The sequence below is a fragment of the Drosophila tropicalis genome, unplaced genomic scaffold (assembly GCF_018151085.1).
Source record: "Drosophila tropicalis isolate 14030-0801.00 unplaced genomic scaffold, ASM1815108v1 contig_158, whole genome shotgun sequence".
Taxonomy (NCBI): domain Eukaryota; kingdom Metazoa; phylum Arthropoda; class Insecta; order Diptera; family Drosophilidae; genus Drosophila; species Drosophila tropicalis.
Genome location: NW_027172602.1, coordinates 12,495,685 through 12,523,033, shown reverse-complemented (window position 1 = coordinate 12,523,033; position 27,349 = coordinate 12,495,685). Strand labels below are relative to the sequence as shown.

Genomic DNA, 27,349 nt, shown 5'->3' with positions numbered 1-27,349 from the left:
AATTTGGCTGGACTTTTCAACTTCATTTCTTTTAATGGATTTTATTTTTCCAGAAAATAACTAGTAATAATATTATTGGAAGAATATTTCAGCACTACTTAAAGTAGCATATAATAGATTGTATTCCTGTTCATAGGCATTAACATGTCTTTCAGATATCGCCACCGTCTGCAGAAGTTTCTCGTTCTGAATGTTATTGGGTGACGATGCCGACGAGGACGAGGATGATGATGAGGCTTCAGTTGTCTTTTGTGTCTCCAGCATTTGCCGCAATTTCTGGCGTTCGGAGTTCAATTGTTGTGTAGTTGTCTGATTCCAGCCAAGTTCATGGAAATCGCTCAATTGATTCAACATATTCAATATGTAAACCAAACCAATGGCGAACCCATCTTCAAATAGAGAACATTTCGGTTGGTCCTTTTTATAGATTTTCATTTTCTCTTTCACTCGATAGTCAATATAGTTCATTATCAGAGCCGGAGTTATAAGAAAGAAACTCTTTAAATGATGATTATGTGGATTGCAGAAAAACGGTTGAAATCCTTGCATAAGCAACTGTCAAATAAATAAACAAAAAATACATTGATGTATTGTTTAAAGTAGTAAAATGGCAATGTTTATCCTCCCTAAAATAACATATCTCATTCATCGAGATCCGCCACTGACTGTCAACAGTAATTGGAACTCGGCACTCGCCGATTAACCTTTATAATTATGTGTAGCAGAATACAATTGTTTAGATTTCAATAAATTGTTCAAAGTTTGTTGTCGTTAAGCTCGAGTTACAGTCCGGAAGAAGTCCAATAAACAAACACGAAAAAAAAAAAAAAACAAACAAACTAATGTTAGGATTAGGTTTCAATGTTTCTGATAGGGGTTTCCCTTGTTTTGTTGACTTTTCTGTGAATTACCTTAAAGTAATTTGTACAATCCGAATAGCATTCCATCATGTGACCAACACTTTTGCCATACTCTCTAATAGAATTCTCAGTTGCCTCTGGTAATTGCAGATCCTTGGCACATTCATTTGCAAGCAATTTACTATATGTCCTGGACATGTACGAACGACTTCTATAATTGGCATTTTTACTGCCAGCCTGTAAAAGTCGTACATAGCCCACAGCATTACCTATGTATATATGTATATATATAGACAAGAAAGTAATGTTGGCAGTGTCTTGATGGATATGCAAAACTCACCCACTTGGGTAATGACTTTACGAAACAAATCCATATACGTTTCACCATTGTTGGAGAAGCCCAGTCTTTTGATTTTCTTAATGAAACTTTCAGCCCTTTCATAGGGATACGATTGATATGGCTCATTGTTATGCTTTTGCTCGGCATGAAGCCGAAATTCCTTCAACAGCCTTGACTTGATGTGCTCATCATGGAGGAACGTTGAGAACGTATAGAATTTCTGACGCAGAAACTGATAGATGAAATTGACGGTGGTATTTATGATGCCAGTGCCATGGGTTTGAACCGAATTGGCCACATGACGGGTTCCAATAATATCCAGATGTTTGCCCTTACTGTCCGTTTCCACAAACAATTGCAAATTCATATTGTATGCATACGATGAGGCAAATGTGTGAATATTTCGCATTATCTGCAGTACATCTATGCCCTATATACAAATAGTTGAAGGTTATTTAGGATATCAGTAGACAGAGAGAGAGAGAGAGATAGAGAGAAAGAAAAGTCATCATTGGGGGGGCATTCATTGTGTTTACTTGATCAATAGTTTGATTGGGTAGATAATCATCCACCGGCCGCAGCTGGAGTAGGTTATATGCAAAGTGACGAAACTTTTCATACGATTTCCAATCATGAGGTGCGATAGTTGTTAAATTGTAGAACGTTGCAGTAAAATAATTCTCAAGGTTATCTAAAAGACAATAGAGACAAAAGTGTTAGTTAGCAGTAATTGTGCACACATGTACATACATATGTATGTGTAGGTATACCCTATCTGGAGTATATACTAAATACATTGCATTGCAAGGCCGGTTAATGGTGGGTGGGTGACGGGCCCCCACACACAAACAAAACTGTCAACAATATTTGGGTCGAAGGTCCTAAATCGATTTATTCTCATTGCACACACACGCGAACCTTGCCAAACATATAATTGGGATTCGTTATGGACATTAAGTACTTTTGTACGGATTGAATAAAGCCACTACAAGCCATTATTAGTTGTGTGTAAACACAAAAGGAATGATTACTGGAATTACATTTCTATGACTTTCGCCTAGGACTAGTAGGATGGTTTCCCCCCTCGCGTTTACCTCTCAGTATATTATATTGTCCATCGACTTCAATAGCCGATACATTCGTACAGTTGCGATAGTCGAGAGTGTTTTGTTGGAATGGCTGATCTTGATTCTGGAACAGATGTGACAAGGCCTCAACACGCAAAAACGATTCGAAATGTGTGCTCAAAAATTCAACGACCAAATCTTGAGAACTTCGCTCCGTTGAGCCATTTCCGCCGCACTTGAATACTGTTAGAGCTTTATCCAATTGATTGCTAGCTGCAATGATATTCTAGTAATGCAAAAATTTAATTATCATCAGACACTTCTATATAATATTATTGCTGCAGTGTTTCCCACCTGTAAGGCATACGGATTGCGTTGCTGTTGAGCATATTCCTTTAGGATCGAAGTGCTTATTAACCAGTAGTTGTACAATAAACTTATCGAATCGAATTGTCCCGAAATATTACGTTGAATGTCACCCAGATTGTTGGCCCGCTGGTGGATAGACTTGAAGAGCTTTTGCTTTTCGGCCGGCAAACTACGATCCTTTTCTAGAAATTCACTCAATGCCAAATTGACAACTGTCAAACGTCTCCTTATGGGATGCGAACGTATGGATTTCTCAGCCAACTTCAGAGAGGACAGTATATTCATCTTTCGTTGCAGTAATTTCAAATCGACTATTTTCTTCTTGGTGCTCAATAAAAGATGCAGAACCTTTTGCTTTTGCCATTGACTGAGCGAGCTTAAGAATCGTATGAAATTGATTTGATTTGAGGCAAATGTCTGATGTATGACTTTTAAATATTGCATTAGCTTGCATATGGTATAGAAATCGGGTTTTGTCAATGGCACCATGAGGGCAACATGCCGATTAATTAAACCCTCAATGTGTCCAGCAACTTGATCGGCATAGCTCTGTCCGCTGAGAATTAATTCCGAGAAACTCTTTAGATGGCCAAAAATGCCGGCAGCAAAGACTCGTTGCATATTCAACGACCATATAGCAATCTGTGTGCCCAACTGGCGACATGCACGCTGATCGTTCTGCTTAATCTTCTCCAGAGACACCGCATTCGGCTGCAATGATGTTGGCAATTTGTTTCCTGGTGTTCTTATCAATGATTTGGCATGCTGCATGAGGAAGACATTCGGCGACCAGTGAACATTTTGATTTATAGGTAAGCGATGATACTTCGACAACGTTTCGAGGAGATGTTTCATCAATTTACCCTCGATTTGAATGCCCAGTTGATAGAGAATGGCCACGAATGCAGTCAAGCGTATTATATGCTTGGGATCCTCATAGTTTCTATACTCATTGGCTTGATGACGTGATTCGATCTCAAGTTGCATTTTCCGTGTATATGCATTGGAATGTTGCGTTAGATGATTGACATCCTTTAGATTGAATTGTTTCTTTAAATCCAATAGACTTTCCAACAGGATCTATCAGAGAGTATGAGATGATCGTGTTAATGGATATGGTAGTTTGAAATGTTGAATACTAACTCGAAATATATTGCCGGAAATAACAGTCTCTAGATCGTCGAGTGAGGCATAAAGACCACCAATTTCCAGTTTTGTATACAATCCGGTTAACTCATTGGCCTTACTTTTGTCCAGATTTTTGAGCCATTTCTTATAAAGTGTCCACTTTTCCGACATTTTCGATTGCATGGAAATCTCATTGAATATAACTATTTGCTCCAGCAACTCACATATCGAATCGAATGCAGTCTAAGCAAGATAAAATATAATTTAGTAATAGTCGAATTGGGCTCTTGGGTTTTGTGACTTACAAATAAATGAACTTCACCAATATCGACGGGTAAGCAAGCAGATGCGCTTATCTGTCTCCACAGATTCTGCAGGATGACAATGGAACGTTTTAGCACAAAATAGACCTGACAATAAAAGTCAATGGCTGAGCTCATGCGATGTAGAGTTTGCTCGATTCCTCCTTCATCGATTTGAAAGTCACCAAACGAGAATGCCAATTGATACTGCTTTAGGGCAGTGGTCAAGTCATGGCATTGATTGCATAGATTGGCAAGAGTCGTCAATGGTTTGTTGGCCAGCAATTCAGCTGCTTCGGCATTGATTTCCGAGATCATAAAATTGGCATTGCCGTAGTTCATTTCCACAGGCGGAGCCACCAATGACAGCGAGACAGTTGCTGCTGTCACTTTCGCATTGCCCCCTGGAGAAATGGCAGTCTTTAGTTTATCCAAATGTGCGTCATGCTCCTCAATGAATGCTCCATAATCCTTGAGAATATCCTCGGCAAACATGGCTGGGTGATAAAGACAAATAATTACATACATACATACATAATGTGGAAGTGTGTGAGTGTTTGTGGTACTTACAAAGAGAATTATTTGGTTTCGGTTTCATTTTGTTGGAATTTTACTACTCTAGTTCAGTTTGGGGTGCCGGCTGTTTCTGTGTTTTGATTTTGGTTGTTTTCTTCCTTTGTTGGGTCCCCCCCCTTAGCCTCCTAGCGTTGGGCGCAAGTGTCACAAACACCCACAGAGTCTACTCCTTCTCCACCCACACACACAATCAGCAGCACTGACGCCCAACTTTTACCAGTGTTGCCAAAAATTTAGGGAAATTATTGTAAACTCTAAATATGTATAAATTGTTCTTACGACATGCTAGTAAATTGTGTTTTGATTTGTATCTTATTGCCATATCCTTTAATTTCCGATACTAATGCATAAAGATTTCGGCATATTGAGCAGTAAATTTAGTTTAGTAAAGCAGTCAAAGAAAGCTAAATGATGGTTGGCATCACTGCTTGTTTTATCTGCTCAACACTGGCAACCTGAACAGCTTATGGAACAGCTGACAATTTCATAAATTAGTCAATTTGTGTTGTGCTGTTTTTGTTTTGTTTTTATTCGAAGCCATGGTTAATGCACAAACCCAAACGACGACGACCACATCAACGCCACCCATAGATGAGGTGGCATCTATACATCAGGTGCCCACCAAGGAATTGGATATATATCGTGATACATTTATACGTTACATGGGTAAATAGGCATTTGCAATTCCGATGATGCCATTGATGATCTAAGCAGTTGGAGGAATTTGTCTGCCTCACAGGTTATAGCAATGAGATAGGCGAAGCCTTTCGTCCTCTGGTCCCCAAATCTCTGGTAGCTGCTTCCTATGGCATGGCCATTGGTTATGTGTGCACGGATACATTTGACAAGTCTTTGCGTCAACAAATGACTGGATCCAGTCATCGAGAGGTGGCCATGGTGGCAGCCGATGTCTTTACTTGGCAAATGATGGCATCTGTGATTATACCAGGGCTCGTTATCAATAGGTATGTATGTCAGAGTGGGGAGCGGCATATTATGTCATCATTATCATCATCATCATCTTGATATTCTCAATTATCCATTCGACAGGATCACATGGGCCAGCAAAAGTCTGTTGAGCAAGGCTCCAGTGGGTGTGCTCAAAACATTGCCCACATTGATCGGCTTGGCCAGTATACCACTGATAATTCATCCCATTGATAGTCTGGTAGATCGTGTAATGGACGCCACTTTTCGCAAGGTTGTGCGGTAGAACAGAATACCTTTTTGGCAAGAGGAAGACAAATTGGCCAAATCCTTCTTCTTTGTGTACATATATACGTATGTATATAGATCGGTGCTAGTTGTATTATTATTACATTTAATGCTTGTTTTAACTAAACAATAAAATCTTGAATACTTTGGTATTTACATTTATTATTGCAATAGAAAAAACTGTTTGTGTACACAAGCTTGTTAATTGGGTGTAGAAAAATATAAAGCAATTCTTGGGGAATGGGTGATTGGCTGGTGGGGGTAGGGGTAGGGGTCGGGGTGAACATTTAATTTGTTTGCGGTATTTTATACAATTTAGGCAACATTGGAATGCCGTTTTGTTTTTGGATCATCAAAACCCAGAACTCTCAATCTTCATTGTCACTATCAATTAAATAGGGACTATCTAGGGCGCCCAAACCAGCGGCCACGCCTCCCTCATTGGCAGTGGATAATTTAGTGCGCAGCATATGTCCCGCCTGATAATTATGGACTATATTGTCCGCATCACCGATTACTACACCGAATATACCCAATTCAGATACCATATCCACTATAGGTGGAGGCATCTCACCACCCGGACGCACCATATACCCCTTGGTCAATGGCGGATGTATCAAGTCCATTAAAATCCATGCTGAACGTTCCACTCGTGTCATGCGCTGCAATTGCAAAAAGGGTTAGACGGGCAACTCATGTGATGGACACATCTCCGGAATGGGTTTACCTTCAGAGCATCGGGTATATCCACACCATAAACATTATTGCCACCACCCTCACGTTGGGGCTTAAGTACAAACTTCTCTGGTGTACGCAAAGCCATCTCATAGCTGGCATTGCCGGCATCATTATCATCCAGGGAATAGAGTCCGGTAAATATTTTACCCACAGCCTTTATCTCCTCGGGATCATTGATGAATCGCTCCAATACTGAGGGTTGAGCCAACGCCTGTTGCACTTTCTTCGTTCCAGCCAAATGATATTGAATCGATGGGCTTTTGATGGCCAGTGAGGTTTCCATCAAATACCGAGCATCCCATTCATCCTGCGAATGATAATGGCCAGGCTCGTAGCCAGCACGAAAATATATGACAGCCACCTCATGAGGGCCCCTGAAAAGAAGTAGGGTGAGAGAGAGATAACACTATGGCGTCGGGACCACCAATCCGAGAACTTACAATAACAACTCTTTGCTTTGTCCCAGTTTACCCTCACGATGAACTTCGGTTAGGGTGCGACGCAAGACCTTAATATGCGGATATGTCTCTCTGATGTAAAACTCATGGAAACGTTGATCGCAAATATTGTAGGATACATCCTCAATAATGAATAGGATGACAGCCTTGGGTTTTCCATAGATATCCCATGCTTTGACCATGCCATCACAGAGACCAGCTAGGGCATTATTTTTGGGCATCTGCAGAGAAGGAAATAGAGGAATTAGGCCACGACACGATGCATCCGAGATTCAGACCAACTCACATTTTTCAACTTTTCCGCATGTCCAAGTTCGCTCAGCACAAAGCTAAACAAGGTGAACAGAAGAGCAGGATAAAAGGAAGAGATTTAACACGATTAATAATATTCAATAAAGGAACCCAAAAAAAGGAGTTAACAAACAAGCAACAAAACAGGAAACAAACAACATAGTTTTGGGTGGGTGGGAGTTTTGTGGGTGGAGTTATAGTTAGTTGAATATATATACATATATATATAAAAACATCAGGGTTTAGGGATTTAACAAGGGGGGAGAGGGCAGGATAAGGAATTGTAGGTGTAAGTGTGTGCGTGTGTGTGTATGTGTGTGTGTGTGCGGAGAAAGGGAGAGGCTCATAGCCATAACCATTAAGAAAGTGTGTGAGAGACAACAGAGTGAGAGCGAGAGAGTGATATATTGGCATGCATAAGTCAGGATTAATCGAATCCTTTACTCAATGAGAGGATGTTAACGGGGCTTTTTTTTTGTTTTAATCTTTTGGTAACGGTAATTCTAATTAACTAATGAGAAAATTACAAGAGTGCAGTGCATGGTCATATGAGTAACAGAGAGAGAGAGCAATTAAGAGAGATTGTGCATTGATGTGTTTGTGTGGGTGTGTGTGCGGTAGAGAGAGAGAGAGAGAGAATTAAGAATGAGTGAGTAAGAGAGAGAGAGAGAGATAGAAGATAGGGCTTAATACTTCTGCAGAGGCACCAAGTGTGTAGCAATGCCACCGAAACTGGAGGCAATCGTGTTGATTTCAACCTGCTTTATTGCACAGCCCTCGTACAAGTGAGCCAAATAGTCAGAACGTAATAGACCGATGCTATAAGCCTGCAATAATTATTGATCATTATACATTATGTCTATAGTTTGTACAGCAAATACAAGTATGGTATATTCATGTACATTATCCCCCGTGCCCCCCTTAAACTAATGGTTTTACCCAAACAGCCAAACCAAAAATGAAGCATCACAACAAAACAAAAAACTAAAAAAGGAAAATATGAAATTAAAAATTAACTGAAAAATCATTAAAAACGAAAAACAATTGTTCTCCTTACACCATTCACAGGCTTTCATTAAGGGTGATAGAAAGAGAGAGAGAGAAAGAGACAGCAAAAATTGATCATGAGAAAGCGATGAAAGTATGATTGGTATGAAACAAACTAACGGTGCTAACACCATCTTCTTCTTCGTCCTGATTCATCATTATCCTGTCTATTCTGAATGATATGTAGTTAGTTGGTTGAATATTAATTTAAGGAATGAATAACTTGACTTATTCAATTGATCATCGACTCAGAATTGATTCAATGAACAAGTGAATTAGGACACTCAAACGCTTATAGACAAAGTGAAATGTGTATGCGATACGAATTGAAATATGCAATTCAAGAATATGAATCATAGTAATCGAGAGCATGCTAGAACGGCTTTAGCGATAAGCGAGCATTTCGCAATTTGTTTAAATAAAATGAGAAGAACTTAATTCGATTCTTATCTGGCGAAAAAAAAAAAACAAACAAACAAACAAAAAGATAAATGAATGATACGATGAATGCATAGATAGAGACACAAGATAGATAGATATATCGGTGTAGATAATATAGAGAGAGAGAGAGCGAGGGAGATAGAGCGTAAGGTGAGAAATATGTTTTAATTATTAAGTTGTTGTGATGGTTAGGCGGGATGACAGGCAGACAGGCAGGCAGGCAGGTAGGTAGGTAGAGGCTCAGGCGGGCGGGCGGGCGTACGGTCGGTCGGGAGACGTTCAGGCAAATATCAGCATTCGACGAGCGGCATATAGTAGTAGTGATTAAGCAAAAAAATCAAAAGAAACTACAATAACGAAACAAAGATCATACATATGTACATATCTATATCCCATATATACATATGGATGGATAGATAATAAAGAACATAACACAGACCAAGAGGCTAAAAACATACAAAAATTGCGCTACTTTTATATTGGGGATATATGTATATATATAGTTGTATGGGAACAACACACCCACCCATACACACGCACACACACACCAAAGAGGACATCTAAAACATTTCAATTTCCTCTAACTAATCTGAGAGGTGGGAATTTTGAGGTAGTTCGTTTTAGTATATTATTTTAATCGACATGTATGAAATATCCTTGGATGTCTTGGGTTAAAATGAATCATTAGTCTTAAGAGTCCTTGCATTCATTATGTATGTGTGTGTGTGTGTGTGTATGGGTGTTGGAGTGTTAGGCTTGGTAAAGAAGGCAAAGTATCATGATATTATGTGGGTGGAAAAAAGGAATATGATCGAGGAGAGAAAGATATTTAATAGAATATGTATACATATATGAGTATGTTTGTGTTTGGGTGTGAAAAAGAGAGAGAGAAGATAGAGGAGGAGGAGAGAGGACAGCACCTTTGTATGGTTTTACTTGCTGGTCCCAAATGGCCAAAACCTGAAGCTATTGTATTGATCTCGACTTGTTTCCAGCAGCAATATGCCGATTGTTTGACATTAGCATGACGATCCTTGCATTTGATTTTCGGTTTGCACTTGGTTGTTGTTTGATTAAAATATACTTCCGCCTTTACATCCGCTGCCTCCATTGCCTCCCTCTCTTCCTTATCCTTTGCTGCTGCTGCTGCTGCTCCTGCTACCGTTGCATCTTCGTTTTGTTGCAGGATGTTCATTGATAGCTCTGGACAGTCAGATTCCAACATTAGATCGCTACGCAGCATGCCCAATGAAACGCGCTTTGGTTTGTATTTTTTTGTTTTTTTTTTTTTTGGGGTTTTCGGTTTGTTTTTTTTTTAAGGCGGTTTTATAAAATTTAATGTATAGATTTATATAGCCATGTAATAATATGATGATGTAAATTTGGAAAACGAAGAAAGAAACATTTTTGTTTTTTTTTTTCATGTCTGCTCTTCAAACCATTATGGATTGGGAGTGTTTCGAATTTTACATGGAATTGGCCATATCGTTTGACCAATTTCTTAATTATTCCATTCAATCCAATCCATAATGGCAGTGAAATAAAAACTAATCGAGTTAGCGTGAAAACCAACAACAACAACAACAATAATAATACTTAATAATCACAATAACAACATTAACGGCAAACATTGATTAGTTTTTAGTAAAATTGAATCAGCTGCTGCTGCTGCTTAACCACTCGTAACCCTGAATAGAAATATATATTCCCTATATGTATATGGACTCGAGATAAGATTCGTTTAAGCATCCTCCACATATAAATCATTTAATGAATGCGATTTATGAAGAGAACGACGATTCTAGCTGGGCTATACATTTTAGCCACGATAAGATTAAATAAAATAAATGTTTAACAAATGGCGAAAATTAATATTAACTAAATGCCTATGTTGTAATCATTTATGTATATTATAAATTTGAGAAAACAACGAAATGCGCGCGCCTAATGCAAGAGCGATTAGATATGAGAATGAGCCAGCTGAAGAGGATGTGGGTAGGAATGAGGAATGATGGGTTATGAAGTGGTTAAGGTGTGATGGCAAAAAAATGGTGTTCAATCATTTAAGCATCATCTCCTTCTCCTTTTTTTCTTTTCTTTTTTATCTGCCTTTCGCCTTCTATAGTGTGCCTTTTCTTTTTTAAGAGAGGGGAGTGGTTGTGTTTTTTTTGCCATTGTCTAGAATTGCATCTCACCTGAGTAAAACCATGGGCCAACACTTTGCGGTAGATATTAAACAGATTTGCTGTGAATTCATCGACTTTTATTGTCTCCGCCAATGTGGTGGTTATGAACTCCTCATCATGGGCCACATTGTGCATTAAGCGATTGATAATTGGCTGCAGGGCCACTGCCTTTTCGAATTCCTTGCGGGGAAACGATGATGGGACCAACAGAAAAGGAGCAAACTGCAAAAAAAAAAACAATTTCAATACATTCCATTCCTCCATCAATGACGAGTGGGCTCAAGGGTTGTCTTGCGTTACTTACATTTAATGTGTCTGGACTGAAATCGGTTTTCGATCGCATCGCTGCTCCATGCATTAGGGCATAATCCTTGGCCTTGGCTGTTATCTCCAGCAGTTCATCTTCTTCTAGGGGCAGTTTAATGCAGCCTCTCAGAACCGGCGTTGAGGCTTCGCTGGACATGATTCAGAGTTTGATTCTTTTTTTTCTTTTATTGAGCTGCGAATGCGGACGGAATGCTGCTGTTGCCGAGATGGTGTCTCTGATTCGATTGAAACGTTTTTGAAGTACAGTATCAGCTGTTTTTGCCCGAGTGTGGGGGTGACAACTCAGGTGTCACAGTTCCAGGTGTCACGTTCTTATCAATTATTTATATATGTATTTTTGAACTCTTCTGCTTAGCCCTCAAGTTGGTTGTTCTGCACTTTAAATTTCGTTTTGCAATTTAATTTAGTTTGACATTTAAATAAAAGTAATCCAATGAAAATAAAAACATTTAATAAAAACAAAGTAAATTAAGTAAATACGGGGGAGTCAAATAGAGTTGCCAGATGGCGAAAACATTTCATTTATTGCTGACGCCGCCATATTCGCCGTAAAAAGTGAATATTCGCCTTGGAACCGATAGGTTTTGCTCCGATAATGTCGATTAACCGATAGGCTTTGCTCCGATAATGTCGATTAACCGATAGGCTTTGCTCCGATAATATCGACTAACCGATAGGCTTTGTTCCGATAATATCGACTAACCGATAGGTCTGAGCGAATGCGCCAAGTGTGGGAAATTCAAATTTTATTTAAAATATTGTGGGGGTTGACCCACAAAGTATATATATTTTTGATCAGCATGGGAAGTCGATATGGTCGATATGGTCGATATGTTAGAAAATGTACAATACATTTTTCCAATTGAATAAAAATACATTTAAATTGTTTTTTTTTTTTTTTAGGCATCGGTACAATTTGGCTTCTGACAACAGTGTTTAAGCTGAATGTCTTCGCCTTTTTGTTTCTTGTATTTATTTTCAGGTTTCATTTCTTTTTTTTTTGATTTTTTTTGTTGTTTTTGTTGTTGCATTTTGTTTTACATTTGTTGATGTTTTGTTTTGTTTTATTTTAAGTACATTTAAATAAACGCTAAGTAGTATATACCTACATATATATATATATATATTTATATATTGTGTAATTTGTTCAATAATTTGTTAATGATTTTTTTTGTCTTTTTTTGTTGTTGTTGTCATTTTTGCTTTGTTCCACATTATAAATAGTTGATACTGAGTAAATGTATATATATATATAATTTGATATATGTGTATGTGCTATTTTTGGGAAAGGTGTTGGGGTGGGGGAAAGTCGGGAATATTTCGTTTCGTTTTTACTATTTTATTTGATTATATTTGTAAAAATGCTTTGGTTATTGCTGTAAAAAATTGACTAAATTTATTATAATTTTAAAAATGTTCATTCCAAAAAAAAAAAAATAAAAAAAATTATACAGACTACATTTTCGTCTATCAGGCATACTCACACATACATAGATCGATATATCTATATATGTATATTTCTACATAGCTTAAAACTAAAATATTTAAGCCACACTGCGGTTTCGAAGGCCTCATTTAATGTACAATTCATTTTCTTTACATTTCAATTTAAACTCAAGTCTTTTTCTGTTGTGGTAAAACTATATGTGCTCTCGTTGTATGTAAATAGTATAGCTAGAAATATGATGCTTATGCTTAATGTATATGATAGGTAAAAAAAAGAGTAGAAAAAAATTCACTTATATATAGATTCAAATTGTTTGCTAATTTTGATTTTGTAGTTAACATTTCTCCTTCTCCATGTTAACTACATATTTTTGCTCTCGCTACCAACTACTCGCTACTTGCTACTCGCTACTTACTACACGCTAGTCGGTTACACCGCCAGTAAAAAATATTTTGAAAAAAAAGTTTCTTTAAACCAAATTTCTTAGAAAAAAAATAGTAAGAAAACTACGCTTTGGTATACAGATATAGATAAATATATATAGAACATTGATTCGTTAATCATATTCTACGTCATTTTACTTGTCCACTCCCAGAAATTTGGCTGCCTCATCGGCGGACGAGAGCAGTTTATTCAATATACCCTGGTCGCTGATGCCCAATAGATTGCCAATGAGATCGGTTGAACCAGCCACAGCAGATGGAGTTGCTCCCGGTGTTGTTGCACGGTGTTGTTGCTCGCCCAAATTCTCTTTGTGCTCGCCCAAACGGCTGGCTCGCCACTCGTTGGCCTTGTCCAGTAGCTCATGCAATTTTGGTAGACGTAGTCCTAGTTTGTTGTTATTATTGTTTGTGTTATTATTGTTGTTGTTGTTTGTAGTGTTATTGTTGTTGTTGGTGTGACAATTATTATTGTTATTATTGGGCAGAGGTGTAGATGGTGGTGTAGTTGTTGTTGTTGTTGGTGCTGTCATAATTTGCTCATCATCCGAACAATCGGAACCACCTTGCATCTCACCAGCATTGTGGGAACGTCCACTATGTTTCTTCATGTGCCGCAACATGCTATGCTTCAATGTGAACTTGCGCAGGCAAATCTCACACTGAAAGGGCCTCTCACCCGAATGGGTCCGCATATGACGACGCAAATCCTCAGTGGACCAGAAGCGACGAACACAAAAAGCGCAAATCACTTTGCGATTGCTATAATCGGGATATTTACCAGAAGCCCCACGACCATTGCCCGCCATACCCAAAGATCCTTCATCATCGGATTGGGGAGCAGTTGGCTGCACTGCTGCGTTTCCGCCCTGGGTTGGTTCTTCCGTTTCGATAGCTCCCTTGGCCAAAAGCAAGGCAAATTCATGGGCATGCGCTTGTTTGATGTGATCCAAGCACTGTAAACGCTCGCTGAACGAACATTCGCACAGATGGCACTTGAAGGGCAAATCGCCATTGGCCAACTCGTTACTCGCTGAAGTTGCGGCAGCCACCGCTGCAGCGGCTGCTGCTGCTGCAGACGATGAGGCAGCCACGGCCATTTGCTGAGTTAATTGAGCAGCGGCAGCCAATTGTTGCATTAATTGCTGCTCTCGCTCCAATTCCAATTCTCGTTCACGCTCACGTTCTCGCTCCTTTTCCCTCTCTCGCTCCAATTGCCTTTCACGTTCTCGCTCACGCTCAAGTTCACGCTCTCGCTCGCGCTCTCGTTCCAATTCGGCCTTCTCACGCTCGGCCTCTTGACGCTTGCGCTGTTCCTCCAATTCGATTTCTTCCACTGATTTGGGCACTGGTATCGGTTCACTCACATCCTCGGTGGGCACATACACGGACATGGCCGATTCGACATTGCCATGCTTCCTCAACAAATGGCGATCACAATTGCTCTTGGTGGTAAAGAGCAATGGGCAGTGAGAGCATTTGAAAGGCTTCTGCCCGGTGTGGGTCAAAATGTGCCTTCTCAGGGAACTGCTCCAGGGGAACATACGTTGGCAATAGGGACACGAGACACGATTGGGGGGCCAAGCTGTAGGCGGATTTCTTCTTAGGCTCTTGGCCACTGCTACTGCTGCTGGTGACGTCTTCGGTGCCGGAGTTGTTACTTTCGCTGGCACTGCCCGAGGCAACGAGACCCTCCTCGTCGCTCTGCTCCATGTGATTGGCCACATCGCTGGGGCGAAAATAACTGGTGAAACTTTGCATCGATTGATTGCTTGTGGCATTGTCCACTAGTTTGGACACCGGCACCAAATCGGAGAGTGGAGATTCATCTTTATTGAATGGTGAACTGGCCACATCTTTCAGTGACTTGGCCACGGACTCGACTTGAGCAATCATCGACTTCATTGAGGATGGCGCCTGATGACTACTGGCAACTGTAGGGGAAGCTGGTTCCACCTCTTGGCTTATGGGTTTGCCAGCTTTGATGGCCTGCTCTAAAATGGTTTCGGCCACCTTTTTGGCTGCCTCGTTGCTGGCCATGTTCTCAATGGTTTGTGGCAAATCTTTGCCATGCGATTGCTGCTCATCATCCACAATAACCACCAGTTTTTTGTCCATATCCACATCGTGAGCTGCGGCTGCTACCACATCATGGTCATCGTCCTCGTCATCATCGGCACCCACATCCTCGTCCTCATCGTCATCATCCTCATCGAAATCATCATCGGGTTCGGGCTCTGCTTCATTTTCAGCCTCTGCCTCGTCTTCATCAATGATTAGCTTTGGCTCATCATCGTCAATGGCCAAACTATGACCATTTCCATGAGCATTTCCATTACTGTTGCCATTGACATTGGCATTCCCATTGGCCAGGGCATAATTGAAGTTCATCAAGTGAGAAGAAGCGGCCGCTGCTGCTGCCACACTGCTCGATCCATGGGCCAATGCCTGTTGCAGCAAATCCGTGTTCTTGTGCGCCTTCAATTGTTGGGCCAATATGGCATATTTCACCTGCTCCGAAATGGGAGTGACCAAACCTTGTCCATGCCCCTGATGATGTTGATGATGATGTTGGGCCTGCTGCTGATGATGATGATGGTGATGGGGCGGCTGCTGCTGGTGATGGGCCTGGGCTGCTGCTGCTGCCGCGGCAGCTGCGGCTTGGGCGGCCGCTGCTGCGCCACGTCCTCGCATCACATGATGGCCACTTCGCTGGCGCTGGGCATAGAATTGCGGATGTTGCTGCTTCACATGTCGCTCCATATTCGAACGCAATGTAAATCTCGCCGAGCAATGCTCACAGGCGAAGGGACGTTCGGTGCGATAGCGACGTTGCTTCTGCTTGGGCATTAGGACACCATTCTTGATGACCATTTTGACTGGTCCACCGGGCAGCAGAGATAGTCGATTGCTCGAGGGGCTCATTTGTTGTTGCTGCTGCTGCTGCTGTTGCATGGCACTTGACGGTGGCAATTTCTCTCCAACGACTGAGCCAGCCGACGATGTTGATGGTGGCGGCGGAACTGGTGGTGTCATGAAGTTAAAGAAGGGAAATCCAGAGGATTGTTGAAACATTAGATTGCGGAATAGTTGCTGCATATATTGTGAGGCAGCATCATTTTGTCCAAACAGTTGCTGTTGGGCTAGCAGTTGCAATTGTTGTTGTTGTTGTTGCTGCTGCTGCTGTTGCTGTTGACGTTGCTGATCGGCTAGATCATTGTTAATTGGCGAAGATATTGGCAATGTAGTGGTGGTTGCTGCTGCTGCTGCGGTTGCTGTGGCATGTGAAGATGGCTTCTTGCTGAGATCTAGCACATCCATTGAGAGATCAATAGCACTTGCTGCTGGCGATGGTGTCGCCTTAATGGCGGGTGTTTGCTTCTCCACCAACTGATCCAGGCTCTTGACTTGGATCTTAAGTGGCGGCGGTTGCACACTTTGCGTCACTCCTGGGCCATCGTTCATCAGCATATGCTTCAATTGGGAGGCAGCAGTCACCTCCTGCGGCGGCGGTGATGCCGAACGATAGCTCTCATCGGTGTCATTTGAACGCAATTTACCCTCACCCTCACCGCAACTGGCATCCTCGGCCGGATGGTAGACAATGGCACGTTTGACATCCTCACGACTGGTCTTGCCATGACGATTCCTCAGATGGCGCTCACAATTCGCCTTGGTGGTGAAGGCATAATTGCAGACGGCACACTCATACGGACGATCTCCATTATGGGTACGCATGTGCCGCACCAGGGCGGCCTTGTCGCACACGGCATAGGGACACATGTTGCAACGGAAGGGACCAGCGGGTCCAACAGCACCCAAATGCACTCGATTGTGTCCCTTGAGGGCACGCAAGTTGGGGAAAACTGCCGCACATAGCTTGCAGGGGAATTCGCCACGCAATTTCATGCGACGGAACTCCGAGGTAAAGACGTCTTGGGCCTCCTCCTCCTGATCCCGGCCATCCAGACTGTATTGACTCGACGAGCATGGCGTGTTGACCGATTGCTCAAAGTTGCGCAGAAAACTGGATGTGCAACTGGAGCTGGTCATGTTCAAGATGCTTTGTATATCGGCCAAATCTTTGCTATCATTCGGCTCATGCTTTATGGGCGATGGTGGCGACGTGGCCAACTCATTGTTATCCTCGGACATGTGGGCATGTTCGGTCTTGCTCTTCAAATACAAATGATGAAAGAAATCGTCACGCTGTTTAGCCTCCGCTTCGGCTTCCTTTTTCCACCTTGACTTCGTCGCGATGGTCAGTGTCCATCCCATCACGTCTCATCTCCCGATCATCATCATCATCGCGGTCGACGTCGTCGTCATCCTCTTGTTCGCCATGCAATGGTGAGCTACTGGCTCTTAGGAGGGGCGGCAAACCACTGGACGACGAACCACCACGACAGCAATGTTTCTGTAGTTGCTTGTGACTCGAAAAGATGACTTCACACTCACGACATTTGGCCAATATATCGGAATGTTGTTGGTCCAAATGTTGGCATAAACTGGGCAGGGATTCGAATTCGGATAAACAGACGGGACAACTTATCAGTGGAGTTGTGGGTGATGCTGATCTCGAGGCGCCAGCCAATAGAGCGGCCACATCTGGTGTACTAGTGATGGATACTTCCACTTCTGTTTGCCGATCGCCATTAATATCATCTTCATCCTCATCATCATCCACATCTCCATCCACATCGGCATCCAGTGGCGCTGCGTCGTCATCATCGTGATCATCGTTTATTATATTATTATTATTAATTGTCGTCTTTAGGCGACGTTTTTGTTTTAATATCGGCAATTCGTCCATTACGACAGCTGCTTCTTCGTCTACTTGCTCATCCTCCACATCCATTTGCTCCTCCTTGATGCGCTCTTGTTGGTTATTGTTTGTAATTTTAATATTATTGTTATTATTATTATTATTGTTGTTGTTGTTGTTGTTGCTACTTTGGCTGTGGCTATGATTGCTGCTTTGGCTTCGATTACTGGACATTTCTGTGGAGCAACTAGCATCACTTTCATAGCTACCAGAATTGACATCAGCAATCAATGAATTTTGTTGCTTTTGCTGATGTTTTGTTTGGTGTTGCTGTTGTTGTTGTTGCTGCTGCTGCTGCTGCTGTTGTTGTTGCTGCTGCTGCTGCTGTTGTTGTTGGCGTCTTTGCTGTGCCGTCAGGGATGATGTATTGCTGCCGGCACCACCTGCTGCTGCTGCTGCCGCTGCCGTTTGATGTTGCTTGTGTGTACGCATATGACGATGCATATTACCATTTGTGGTAAATGTCAGGTGGCAGTAGCGACAATTAAAGGGTCGTTCACCTGTATGTACCAGAACATGCCTATCCAAAGATGAGGCTGAGGATAGTACCTAAAAGCACCAAAGAGAAAAAGAAAACAAATTTGTTACCTCTATTGTTAGGCAAGGTGAAGAAAGAATATTAATAAACCGTTGAAGGGTTGTTAAGGGAATTCTAACCCCCCATCCCTTAAGGTATGCAATTGTGATCAGGACAATCAGGACCGAACATTGTCATGTCTTCTAATGTTATATTCATTCAGTAGGCATTTTTGTTATTGTTTTTGTGTGTTTGATCATGACTTACCTTGGAGCAAATGCGACAGGTGAAATTTTCGGTATCGCCATTGGCATAATTATGACATCGGATGTGATTGGTAAACTCATGGGGCGTGGCCGAGACAACCTCACAGATGGGGCATAGATATTTCATGTGCTCATCGCCGCCAGCACTGGACGATGACATGCAAAGGCCTTGAGGCGAAGAGGAGCCCGAGCTGCTGCTGTTGTGGCTTTGGTTGCTGCTGTTGCTGCTGCTGCTGTTGCTGCTATTGCTGACGGCGGCAGCAGCAGCACTAATAACGGCAGAGGCATGACTATTGCCAATTAGATAGCCGCTGTGTGCGCTGCCATCGACGAAACCCGACTCGGATAGTTCACCATTGATTAGACTGCTGCTGTTGCTGTGGTTCAAGCGAAATTTCTTGCGCAGTGAATTGGCATCGGCTGGGCCATCGATTACAATGCTGGCGCTGGCTGCGGCGGCAACAGAGCCGTTGCGTCGCTGCTTATGGCTATGGCGTGGGCGTTGCTGCGCTGCAGCAGCATTGGCAATTGTTGGTGCAGACTCCTCCTCGGCATCTTCTTCATCCTCGGAGAGTGAGAGTAAATCATGTTGCTGCTGCTGCTGCTGTTGTTGCTGTTGCCGCAGTTTGCGTTTACGGGATGTTGCTGTTGTTGCTGCTGCTGCTGTGGCTGTTGCAGTGTGTGGCGTTGAGGTTGGCTGCAGCGCTCCCCTGGCGCTGCTTAGTTTCTTTGGTGTGCGGCCAAGATCAAGATGTTCCAATGAGGATTCTGAGGTTGTGGAATCTCTACGTTGACGTTCCATATCAGTGGATGTTGTTGTTGCTAGCATTTTCGTTGTTGTTGTTTCTTGGTATTTGTGTTACAAATTGAGATCGAGTTTATCGACTAACTAAAAGAAGCAAACACACAGAGAAAGGACAAGAGAGAGAGAGAGAGAGAAAAATGTGTCAAATTAAGTTAAGGGCAAGTTATTCAAATTTTTGATGTTAAGCGAAAATCAATTGCAAATCTCTCAAATGTTTATTTGTTTGTCGTCTTCTATTTTCTTTGTGCTGGAATTTCTTTTGTTCTCTTCTTTGAAGTCATAAGTAAATAACAAAAAAAGGAAAAGTAGTACAAACAGCTGATCGTTGTTACATGAGACGAAATGCTAAAGTAAACAAACCTAAAAGAAAATAAACCCAAAACACGATCTAAAGAAGCCAAATTCCACCACCCCCCCACACTCTTTACCCAGCTCCACCAACATCTTTGTCCCCCTCCCCAACCCCTTAAATCCAAATAACATTTGCTTGCAATTGCAGCTGAAAAAAATTTCTACCTACAAACACACACACATACACTCACCCACACACTCAAATACTTGCATACATATATATCGATTTCTTATCTATTCCTTATCAGTTATTGCTAGAGTGAGACAGAGTCAACAGAGAGTTGTAAAAAATGTGTTCTTATCTTTTCGCAAATCCCCCCAAAAAGAGCAGCAAAAAAAATGTAAGAGGAAAACTTTTTTTTTTTTTAGTATAAATTCTCTTGATAACCAAAATGAGAAACCAACAAAAAAAAGAAGAGAAAAAAAGGTTTTTTTTTTTTTTTTGGTTGACTGATTTTAATTTCGCTAATATTAATGAGTCATAAGCGGCCAACCGTCCATCGTCTAGTCCATCCCTTCTAACCTCCAACCTTGCTCACCCCTCACCTCAGCTCAGCTCACCCGGCCCAGCAATTGCAAAACTTATGAATGAAATTTACGGTTAGATCACTTTAACATTAACCCAAATAAACTTCAAATCGGGGCATCAAAAAGGGTCAATTCTAGTTGACACAATCTGCAACCGACCACCAACCCCTTGCCGTGACAAGGGTCAAAACGCTTTTGACCTCACCTTGTTGACTTGTCGAAAGAACATTCCCAGAAATACAACCCTTTTTTCCCCTAAAAGTTTGACCTATTTGATTAGTTATCACCATAGATAACTCCAAAATAAAGCTAATGGCTAATAGTCCTCTGTTAATCCATGCGTTTTAGTGTTTTAGTTTCATTCACTAACTATAACTTTAGAATGGACAACTAAAATATTTACCTTTTTTTTAATTTCTAAGAGTTGCGACGGCATTTCCAAAAACAAAACAAAATAAATTTGTTTGTTCCTATTTAGCGATATTTCTTGTTGGAATTGGTTATTCTCCGATTTTCGTTGTTGATTTTCGATTTTGTTGCTGCTGTTTTGTTGTTGTAAAGATTTTCGAACTTCACTTTCCACTCACAATCAAAAGAAATGCGATTCTTAGTTGTTAGATTTGATTTGAAATAATTTTTCGTTTTGTTGATTTCTTTTCAAACACTTTTTGTGTTTCAATTCTTAAGCACTTTTCGTTGGTTGCTTTTCCAAAAAAAAAAAAAAATTTATATTCTATATTTGCGTATATAGATATTCCAAATTTATATGTATATATATATATATATATTAGTTAATGCACAGTGTTTATTTTGTTGGACAAAAAAATTGAGTTGAATTTATTTTTTGGTGTTTTTGTGTTTGTAATTTTTATAATTATTTCTTTTTTAAATAGCGCCCCGCTGCAGATGCTTTTGCCGTTGACGCGCACACGAGACACATGAGGCGCAACATGAAGCTTGACTGAGACGAGATGCAACATACGAAGTAGTATTTATAGACATTCCTTTCGGGGGAAGCATGTTGAGAGTAGATGAGCAAACGCGCGCAAAGACATACACCGAGAGAGTGAGAGCGAGAGAGCGAACAGTTATCTGAGCCAGAGCAGAAGCCAAGAGCAAGAGCAAGAGCATGGCGCAAATGGCTGCCGCTGTGTGAGTGTGTGTGTGTGTTCGTCAATGCGCGCGCGTGTGTGTGTGAGTGTGAGAGTGTAAGAGTGTGGCGGCTGCTGCCTGTTGGTGGTGGCTGCGCTGTTTTACCTTGGTATTGGTATTGGTTAGATAAAAATGCACATCGTCGGCATAACGAGGGGCAGGCGACGACGCAACGACGACGACCGAGACGACGACGGCACGACGACACGTAAATCTTCAAGCTGCTGCTGCTGCTGCTGTTGCTGCTGCTTCTTTGTTGGATTTTTCTTTCGTTTCATTTTTTGGGCGCAAATAGGATTACTCGACTTCTCCCCCCCGCCACCATCACCCTTCGCATTCTTTCAAACCAATGCTCTCACACTGTATCTATGTAACTGTTTCGGTGTGTCTTTGAGTGTGTGTGTGCACGCATGTCGTTTTGCGTAAGTGTATAAATGCGTATGTTAGAGCAAGAGAGCTGTATACAGATGACCCCCCATCCACACCCCAACCCCAAGACCACATATACATACATCCATACATACGTACATACATATGTATAATCATCATTCTCAGGAGGCGTCAACATGGCGTATGCATACATATGTATGTATGTATGCGTATGTTCGTATGTAGTTTATATAAACGTGCAAGGGAAATCCCTGCAATAGTTCCTATTTGAGACCCTGTCCATTTGGCTTATCAATTGGTTTCCATTTTTCAAATTGAATTTGAATTTACATTTGCCAGATGCAGGTTTCATGTCTTTTTCTAAATGTCTCTGTGTATGTGTGTGTGTGTGTGTACATATGTATCTTTATACAAAAATCCCGTTGTCATGGTTAATGCCAAAACATATTGTTTATCCTAGTGGATAACGAGAGTAAAAGAGAGACAAATGGAAAGATGTAGATGCTAGTTAGAGAGAGAGAAAAGGAGATAGCAATAGTTTGATCTTGAGTGACTACCCAACAACGACAAAAAAAAAAAAAAAACATTAAATGTTAAACGAAAGAATAAGAAAAAACGGAAGTAAAAGAAGCTATCCACGTATTGTCCCTTTTCCTCTGGGTGCGTCACGTCGTTACAGTTGACCGACCGCCTTCGGCATCGTCATCGTCGTCGGCATTGGCTTCGGGTCAACACGTCAGCTGCTTAAATATGCAAATTAGATTGAGTTTCCTTAACTCTCTCGACACCCATCCACTCTCCCTCCCAATTGCTTGCCACTCCTCCTCCCCCTCCATGGCACGTAGACACATATTCGAATGTACAAATGCATGCATATAAATACATTGGTTTGAGTTTGGTTCTAAATTAAGAAACAGCATCTGAAATCCAATTGACCAATTGAACAATTGTGATAACAAAAGTGTTGCCAGTGTAAATAATGAGAGTATACAAAAATTAAAACGCAAGCGCAGGTCGCATATAAACAAAATGGTGGTAGGATGGGGGGGGCGACATGAGGCTAGAAGAAAACAAAGACAAAAGTAAAAAAGAAAACAAACGAAAAACAAAAGCGGTGCAAAAAAATGCAGTAAGAGTTCAATACACTTACAAATCTACCTTCCCCCTTTGCTCAGACACACCGCATACATCTACCACTCACGCATGGACACGCGCGCCCCTACGCACACACACACATTGCCTCACCGACACGTGCAACGGTGCTGTTTGTATAAATTTAATAATATTTACGTTTTATTTATAATGAACTTGAAAAATATTCGCACAGTGGTCGTTAAATTGAATAACCCATAACGAAATTCATTCCAAGACAGAAAAGTTACATTCAAACATATGTACATACATATGTATGTATGTATGTATGTATGTACATATATAAATTCATAGCTTATGTTTGAATACCCGATTTCAATTTATCAGTCTTTTGAATGTCCAGATCAGATGTGACCCCAATTGACCACTGAGTTGGGATTTGCTTGGCTTAATACTTTCCCACTCTCTCTCTCTCATTCTCTCTCTTTAATGATTAAATTTGCATTTTAGCTGCATTTTTCAAATCAATCAATCTGAGATACTGATTTTGAATAGCTTTGTTCCACTGTATCAAGCTGCGCTTGCGCGTGGGTGGCAGCAGGCAGAGAAACAGACAGCATTAGGGGCCGAGAAACTGGCGCTTAACAACATACAAACATACATACATATAATATTAAAAGGCAAATGCGTGTTAAATAAACATTAAAAAATGGCTCCAGGTAACAATTGCATTTTTGCCATAGAGAAGCAGGCACAAAAAATAGAGAAAAAAAAGCAAGGAAAACAAAATGAACAAAACAAAAACAGCTGAGAAAACCGATTTCAATTTCAATTTCGCTGTGATAATGAGGCAAACTGAAGACGATGAGCAAGAAGATGGAGACAGCAACAACAACCACAACAACAACAAGACAAAGAAGAAGGCGCGACATTAACATTTAATTGCAAGCATTTAGTAAGCATTTAACTTTGCATAAAGCAACACCAACAACAACAACAACAATAACTCAACTCCCACGCTTCTCAGCAGCAGCAGCAGCTGCCCCCGTTGGCGTCGCTGCGGCCATTGATGGCCACCGCAGCCGCCTCCGCATGACACTTAACGGTATTCATATGAAAACAGAGTTGCCATTGCTGCTTTTGAATTCGAGCATTTAACCATTGTTTTGTGTATCTTTCTTCTTTTGTTACTTTGCCATTTAATATTTATTAACAATGTGTGAAATTCACTTTCATTTGTTTTCAACTTATTATAACATATATTTTGATTAGATGTTGTTTTTTTTTTTTTTGTTTTGTTTTTGTATTTTAATGACTTTAATTTGCTCGACAACTCGACAAGTTCAAAGCGAATGTGTGTTACATTATATCAATTCCAACACTTGACAAAATACTCATTAAAGTCAAACACTTGAATCAGAGACAACGAAATTTTCCATAATGACAAATCTACATAGCCAGGAAAAGGGAAAGAAAGAAAGGTCTATATACTAAATTTCAGTCTATTTAATAGAATAGAGTTAGAAGCATTCGTTCTCGAAAGAGTGAATGAGATTCTGTTGGATCAGGGAAGTTAGATCTAGTTTAAGGGTAGATCAAAGCACTTTGGCACATTTTTTGAAATATGTAAGTGATTAACAAATATTCGTAGACTGTTTTGGGAAATACCTTTGAATGGAGCCAAAGAAAGGCCAACAAACCTAACAATAAATTGAGTACATATTAGGCCCCAACATACATATAATCGATGTTATGTATCATAAAACATGAATTATTTGTTGTTTTGTTTAAACTTTGCACTCACTTCTTTCCGTCCACGCGTCTCAGAAAGAATAACAACTCTACTAACTAACTACACACACACACACGTACATATTTGTGTGTTTGTTTGTCTGAATATAACCCGTCGAAAACGGCATGTTTAATAATAATAAACTTTGCGGCTAAACAAATGCCTTTTTGCCGGTTATATGTACATATGTATGTATGTGTGCGTCAGTCAGAGTCAGTTTACAATTGCTCAGTAAAGGAAACCTTTGTTCAGGGTATATAAGGTTCGATCGATAACTGAATGAATCAATCACATCATTATCATTTTATGTATTTAAAGGTTGACCAAAAGATATAATGATAGTTAACAATGACTTGGCAATTCACCTTTTCTCCCCCCTCTCTCTCTTCGAGTGGAATTTAAAGGGTAAAATTATGGTCGATTAATGCCTTAGTTGAACAAATTAAGCTATATAGATTTGCCTTTTTTTGTGAAATACCCACAGAGCACCATAATAATAATAATAATAATAATAATAACAATAAGTAAGCAAAAATGACGTTTAACAAGTACCCACAGTAATAACAAGGTGAAACATAGACAAGTCGGGCCCCCGTTTTGTTTTTGTCGTTCTGTCGTTCTGTCGTTCTTTTTCTAATTAGTTCATGGCATAGAAAACGAGAGAGAGAGGGAGAGAGAGATGGTTCTTAAATGGAAATTTCATGTACTTTTTGTAAGGAATTTTCGCACCAAGGATTGGATTTTCTAAGCTCATTAGAAACCAATTGACTTTGTCGGGATAAACGACAGGCAGACAAGACAGTCAAGATATTAGGCAACAGAGAGAAGGAGAATAGTATCAGATTGTCGGCATTGTCGAGGTCTAGCCAGTCGTCAATAACCATAACAATAACACCAACAATAACAACATCATCAGCGCACACGAGCCGTGCAGGTGAAAATCAGGTAGGGGAAAGGGAAAGGAAGGAAACTATCCCGACGATGCACAGTGGTTGATTTCGTTGAAAAACATAACATCAATTTCACATCCAAATTAGTGTTGGAGAAAGATTTTCGATTTTCAAATCGAACCACTGTGCCATGGTGCAAAATTTGTATACACGCGACGCAAAGGACGTAGCTGAAGGAGTAAATGTCTGCAGGATGCAGGTTTACTCATTTAAAGTGTATCTACATAATGTCAATGTCTGAAGTTTCCCAGTAAATGCTTATGAATCGCCCATCCAGCGATAAGACTTGACTGAGCTGCACCTTTTACAAAAAAAAAAAAACAACAACAAATTTATGTACATATGTATGTATGTATGTATGGAGAATCGTATTCCCCATATCTTGTTGGCCAAGTTTATTTTGGGGGTTTTCCAAATTTGTAGACCTCGTGCTCGTTCATCGTTTTTGTGCCAATTTCATCCAATAGTGAGTGAGGTACCGTGGTTATATTTACGCCCGTACTACCTATACGGTACGGTATATAGACTCTGCGGCATTCTATAATTGTTAAAAGTTAAGTATTTACTGCATTATCATGATGGTCAGTGAGTTTGCCTTAACAATTCGTATCTGTATCCGTGCCATGAATCACACTTTCGCACAAATATACCCATACAATCGTCGTCATCATCATCATCATTGTCGTCGTCGTCAGTCAAATTCGTTCATTGAATATCGGTGGAACACACACCGCGCCCAAAACAAGAGAGCTCATAAACGATAAGCAGCTGGAACTAGAACTGCCATGGCTATATATACGAATATATATGTATGTATGTGTGTATGTGTGTATGGGGGGGTGCAGATAGGCAATCCGTTGTAGAGCTAGGGGGCTGGCTTGAGAAAACTGGGGGCCCTCTCTGATGGACAGTGTGAGTATTTCTCTTATATTCTCTCTATACTCTTAAGCGTTTTCAGGACATTTGGGGATTTCGAAACACTTTAGTCGGGATCGAAAAGTATACTTTCCTTCTCCCAGTCACTTGGCCCCCCAAAATCCGTCCCTGTTCGCAGTGTACTCGACTTCATTTGAAAATCATTGTTAACACACATTTACTAGCAGACTTCATACTAACTTTACACTATTAGTTTAACATTATCTACAAAGATCTGTGGCAAAATGGAAATTTCTCAATAAACGAAAGAATCTTTAAACATTTTCTAGGCCAGATAAATCCATGAATATATATGTATGTACATATATAATTCATTTAAATAAATCGGAATTATTTCTCATAAATTGCGAAAACTTTTGCCCTTGACTTGAGGTTGATGTTCATAATGATGATGATGATGATCGTTTTATATCGTTTCACTTTTGTTTTTGTTTTTTTTTGTAGTAGTTTTCCCACAGTTTTGAATTGGTTGAACTGTCTTATCAGCAGCAGCCATAAAACTCACGCGGCGGC

The 27,349-nt window shown here is 40.7% G+C and overlaps 4 protein-coding genes across 7 annotated transcripts; 1 reads left to right on the top strand and 3 right to left on the bottom strand.

Moving 5' to 3' along the window:
* Positions 1-8: 8 nt before the first annotated feature.
* SWIP (strumpellin and WASH-interacting protein) lies at positions 9-4,993 on the bottom strand. Of its 2 annotated transcripts, none has more exons than XM_068298597.1 (9): positions 4,637-4,991; positions 4,070-4,563; positions 3,780-4,007; positions 2,622-3,716; positions 2,295-2,553; positions 1,737-1,891; positions 1,201-1,630; positions 912-1,129; positions 9-555 (listed from the first exon to the last, which is right to left on the bottom strand). In XM_068298597.1, exons 1-9 carry the CDS (start codon positions 4,662-4,664, stop codon positions 73-75), a joined length of 3,390 nt encoding a protein of 1,129 aa, XP_068154698.1. In that variant the 5' UTR covers positions 4,665-4,991; the 3' UTR covers positions 9-72. The 2 variants fall into 2 exon arrangements, with proteins under 2 accessions (XP_068154698.1, XP_068154707.1); XM_068298606.1 differs by having other exon boundaries at positions 417-555; positions 1,205-1,630; positions 4,637-4,993.
* A 100-nt stretch (positions 4,994-5,093) lies between these two features.
* On the top strand, positions 5,094-6,007 carry LOC137586609 (mitochondrial fission process protein 1). The gene is made up of 3 exons (XM_068302710.1): positions 5,094-5,308; positions 5,382-5,607; positions 5,693-6,007. The coding sequence occupies exons 1-3, from the start codon at positions 5,182-5,184 to the stop codon at positions 5,853-5,855; spliced, it is 516 nt and encodes a 171-aa protein (XP_068158811.1). The 5' UTR covers positions 5,094-5,181; the 3' UTR covers positions 5,856-6,007.
* LOC137586608 (glutathione synthetase-like) lies at positions 6,000-11,854 on the bottom strand. 3 transcript variants are annotated; one of them, XM_068302707.1, is made up of 7 exons: positions 11,323-11,852; positions 11,028-11,240; positions 9,753-10,090; positions 7,340-7,382; positions 7,036-7,274; positions 6,585-6,969; positions 6,000-6,519 (listed from the first exon to the last, which is right to left on the bottom strand). In XM_068302707.1, the coding sequence occupies exons 1-7, from the start codon at positions 11,479-11,481 to the stop codon at positions 6,226-6,228; spliced, it is 1,671 nt and encodes a 556-aa protein (XP_068158808.1). In that variant the 5' UTR covers positions 11,482-11,852; the 3' UTR covers positions 6,000-6,225. The 3 variants fall into 3 exon arrangements, with proteins under 3 accessions (XP_068158808.1, XP_068158809.1, XP_068158810.1); XM_068302708.1 differs by lacking the exon at positions 9,753-10,090 and adding an exon at positions 8,038-8,171 and having other exon boundaries at positions 11,323-11,851; XM_068302709.1 differs by lacking the exons at positions 6,000-6,519; positions 6,585-6,969; positions 9,753-10,090 and having other exon boundaries at positions 7,128-7,274; positions 11,323-11,854.
* A 769-nt stretch (positions 11,855-12,623) lies between these two features.
* On the bottom strand, positions 12,624-21,475 carry peb (pebbled). The gene is given in 6 exon segments (XM_068302125.1): positions 12,624-13,404; positions 13,406-14,809; positions 14,811-17,461; positions 17,514-18,606; positions 18,842-19,729; positions 20,928-21,475. Coding segments are annotated over 5 exon segments (6,021 nt in total). The 5' UTR covers positions 19,670-19,729; positions 20,928-21,475; the 3' UTR covers positions 12,624-13,359.
* Positions 21,476-27,349: the final 5,874 nt, after the last annotated feature.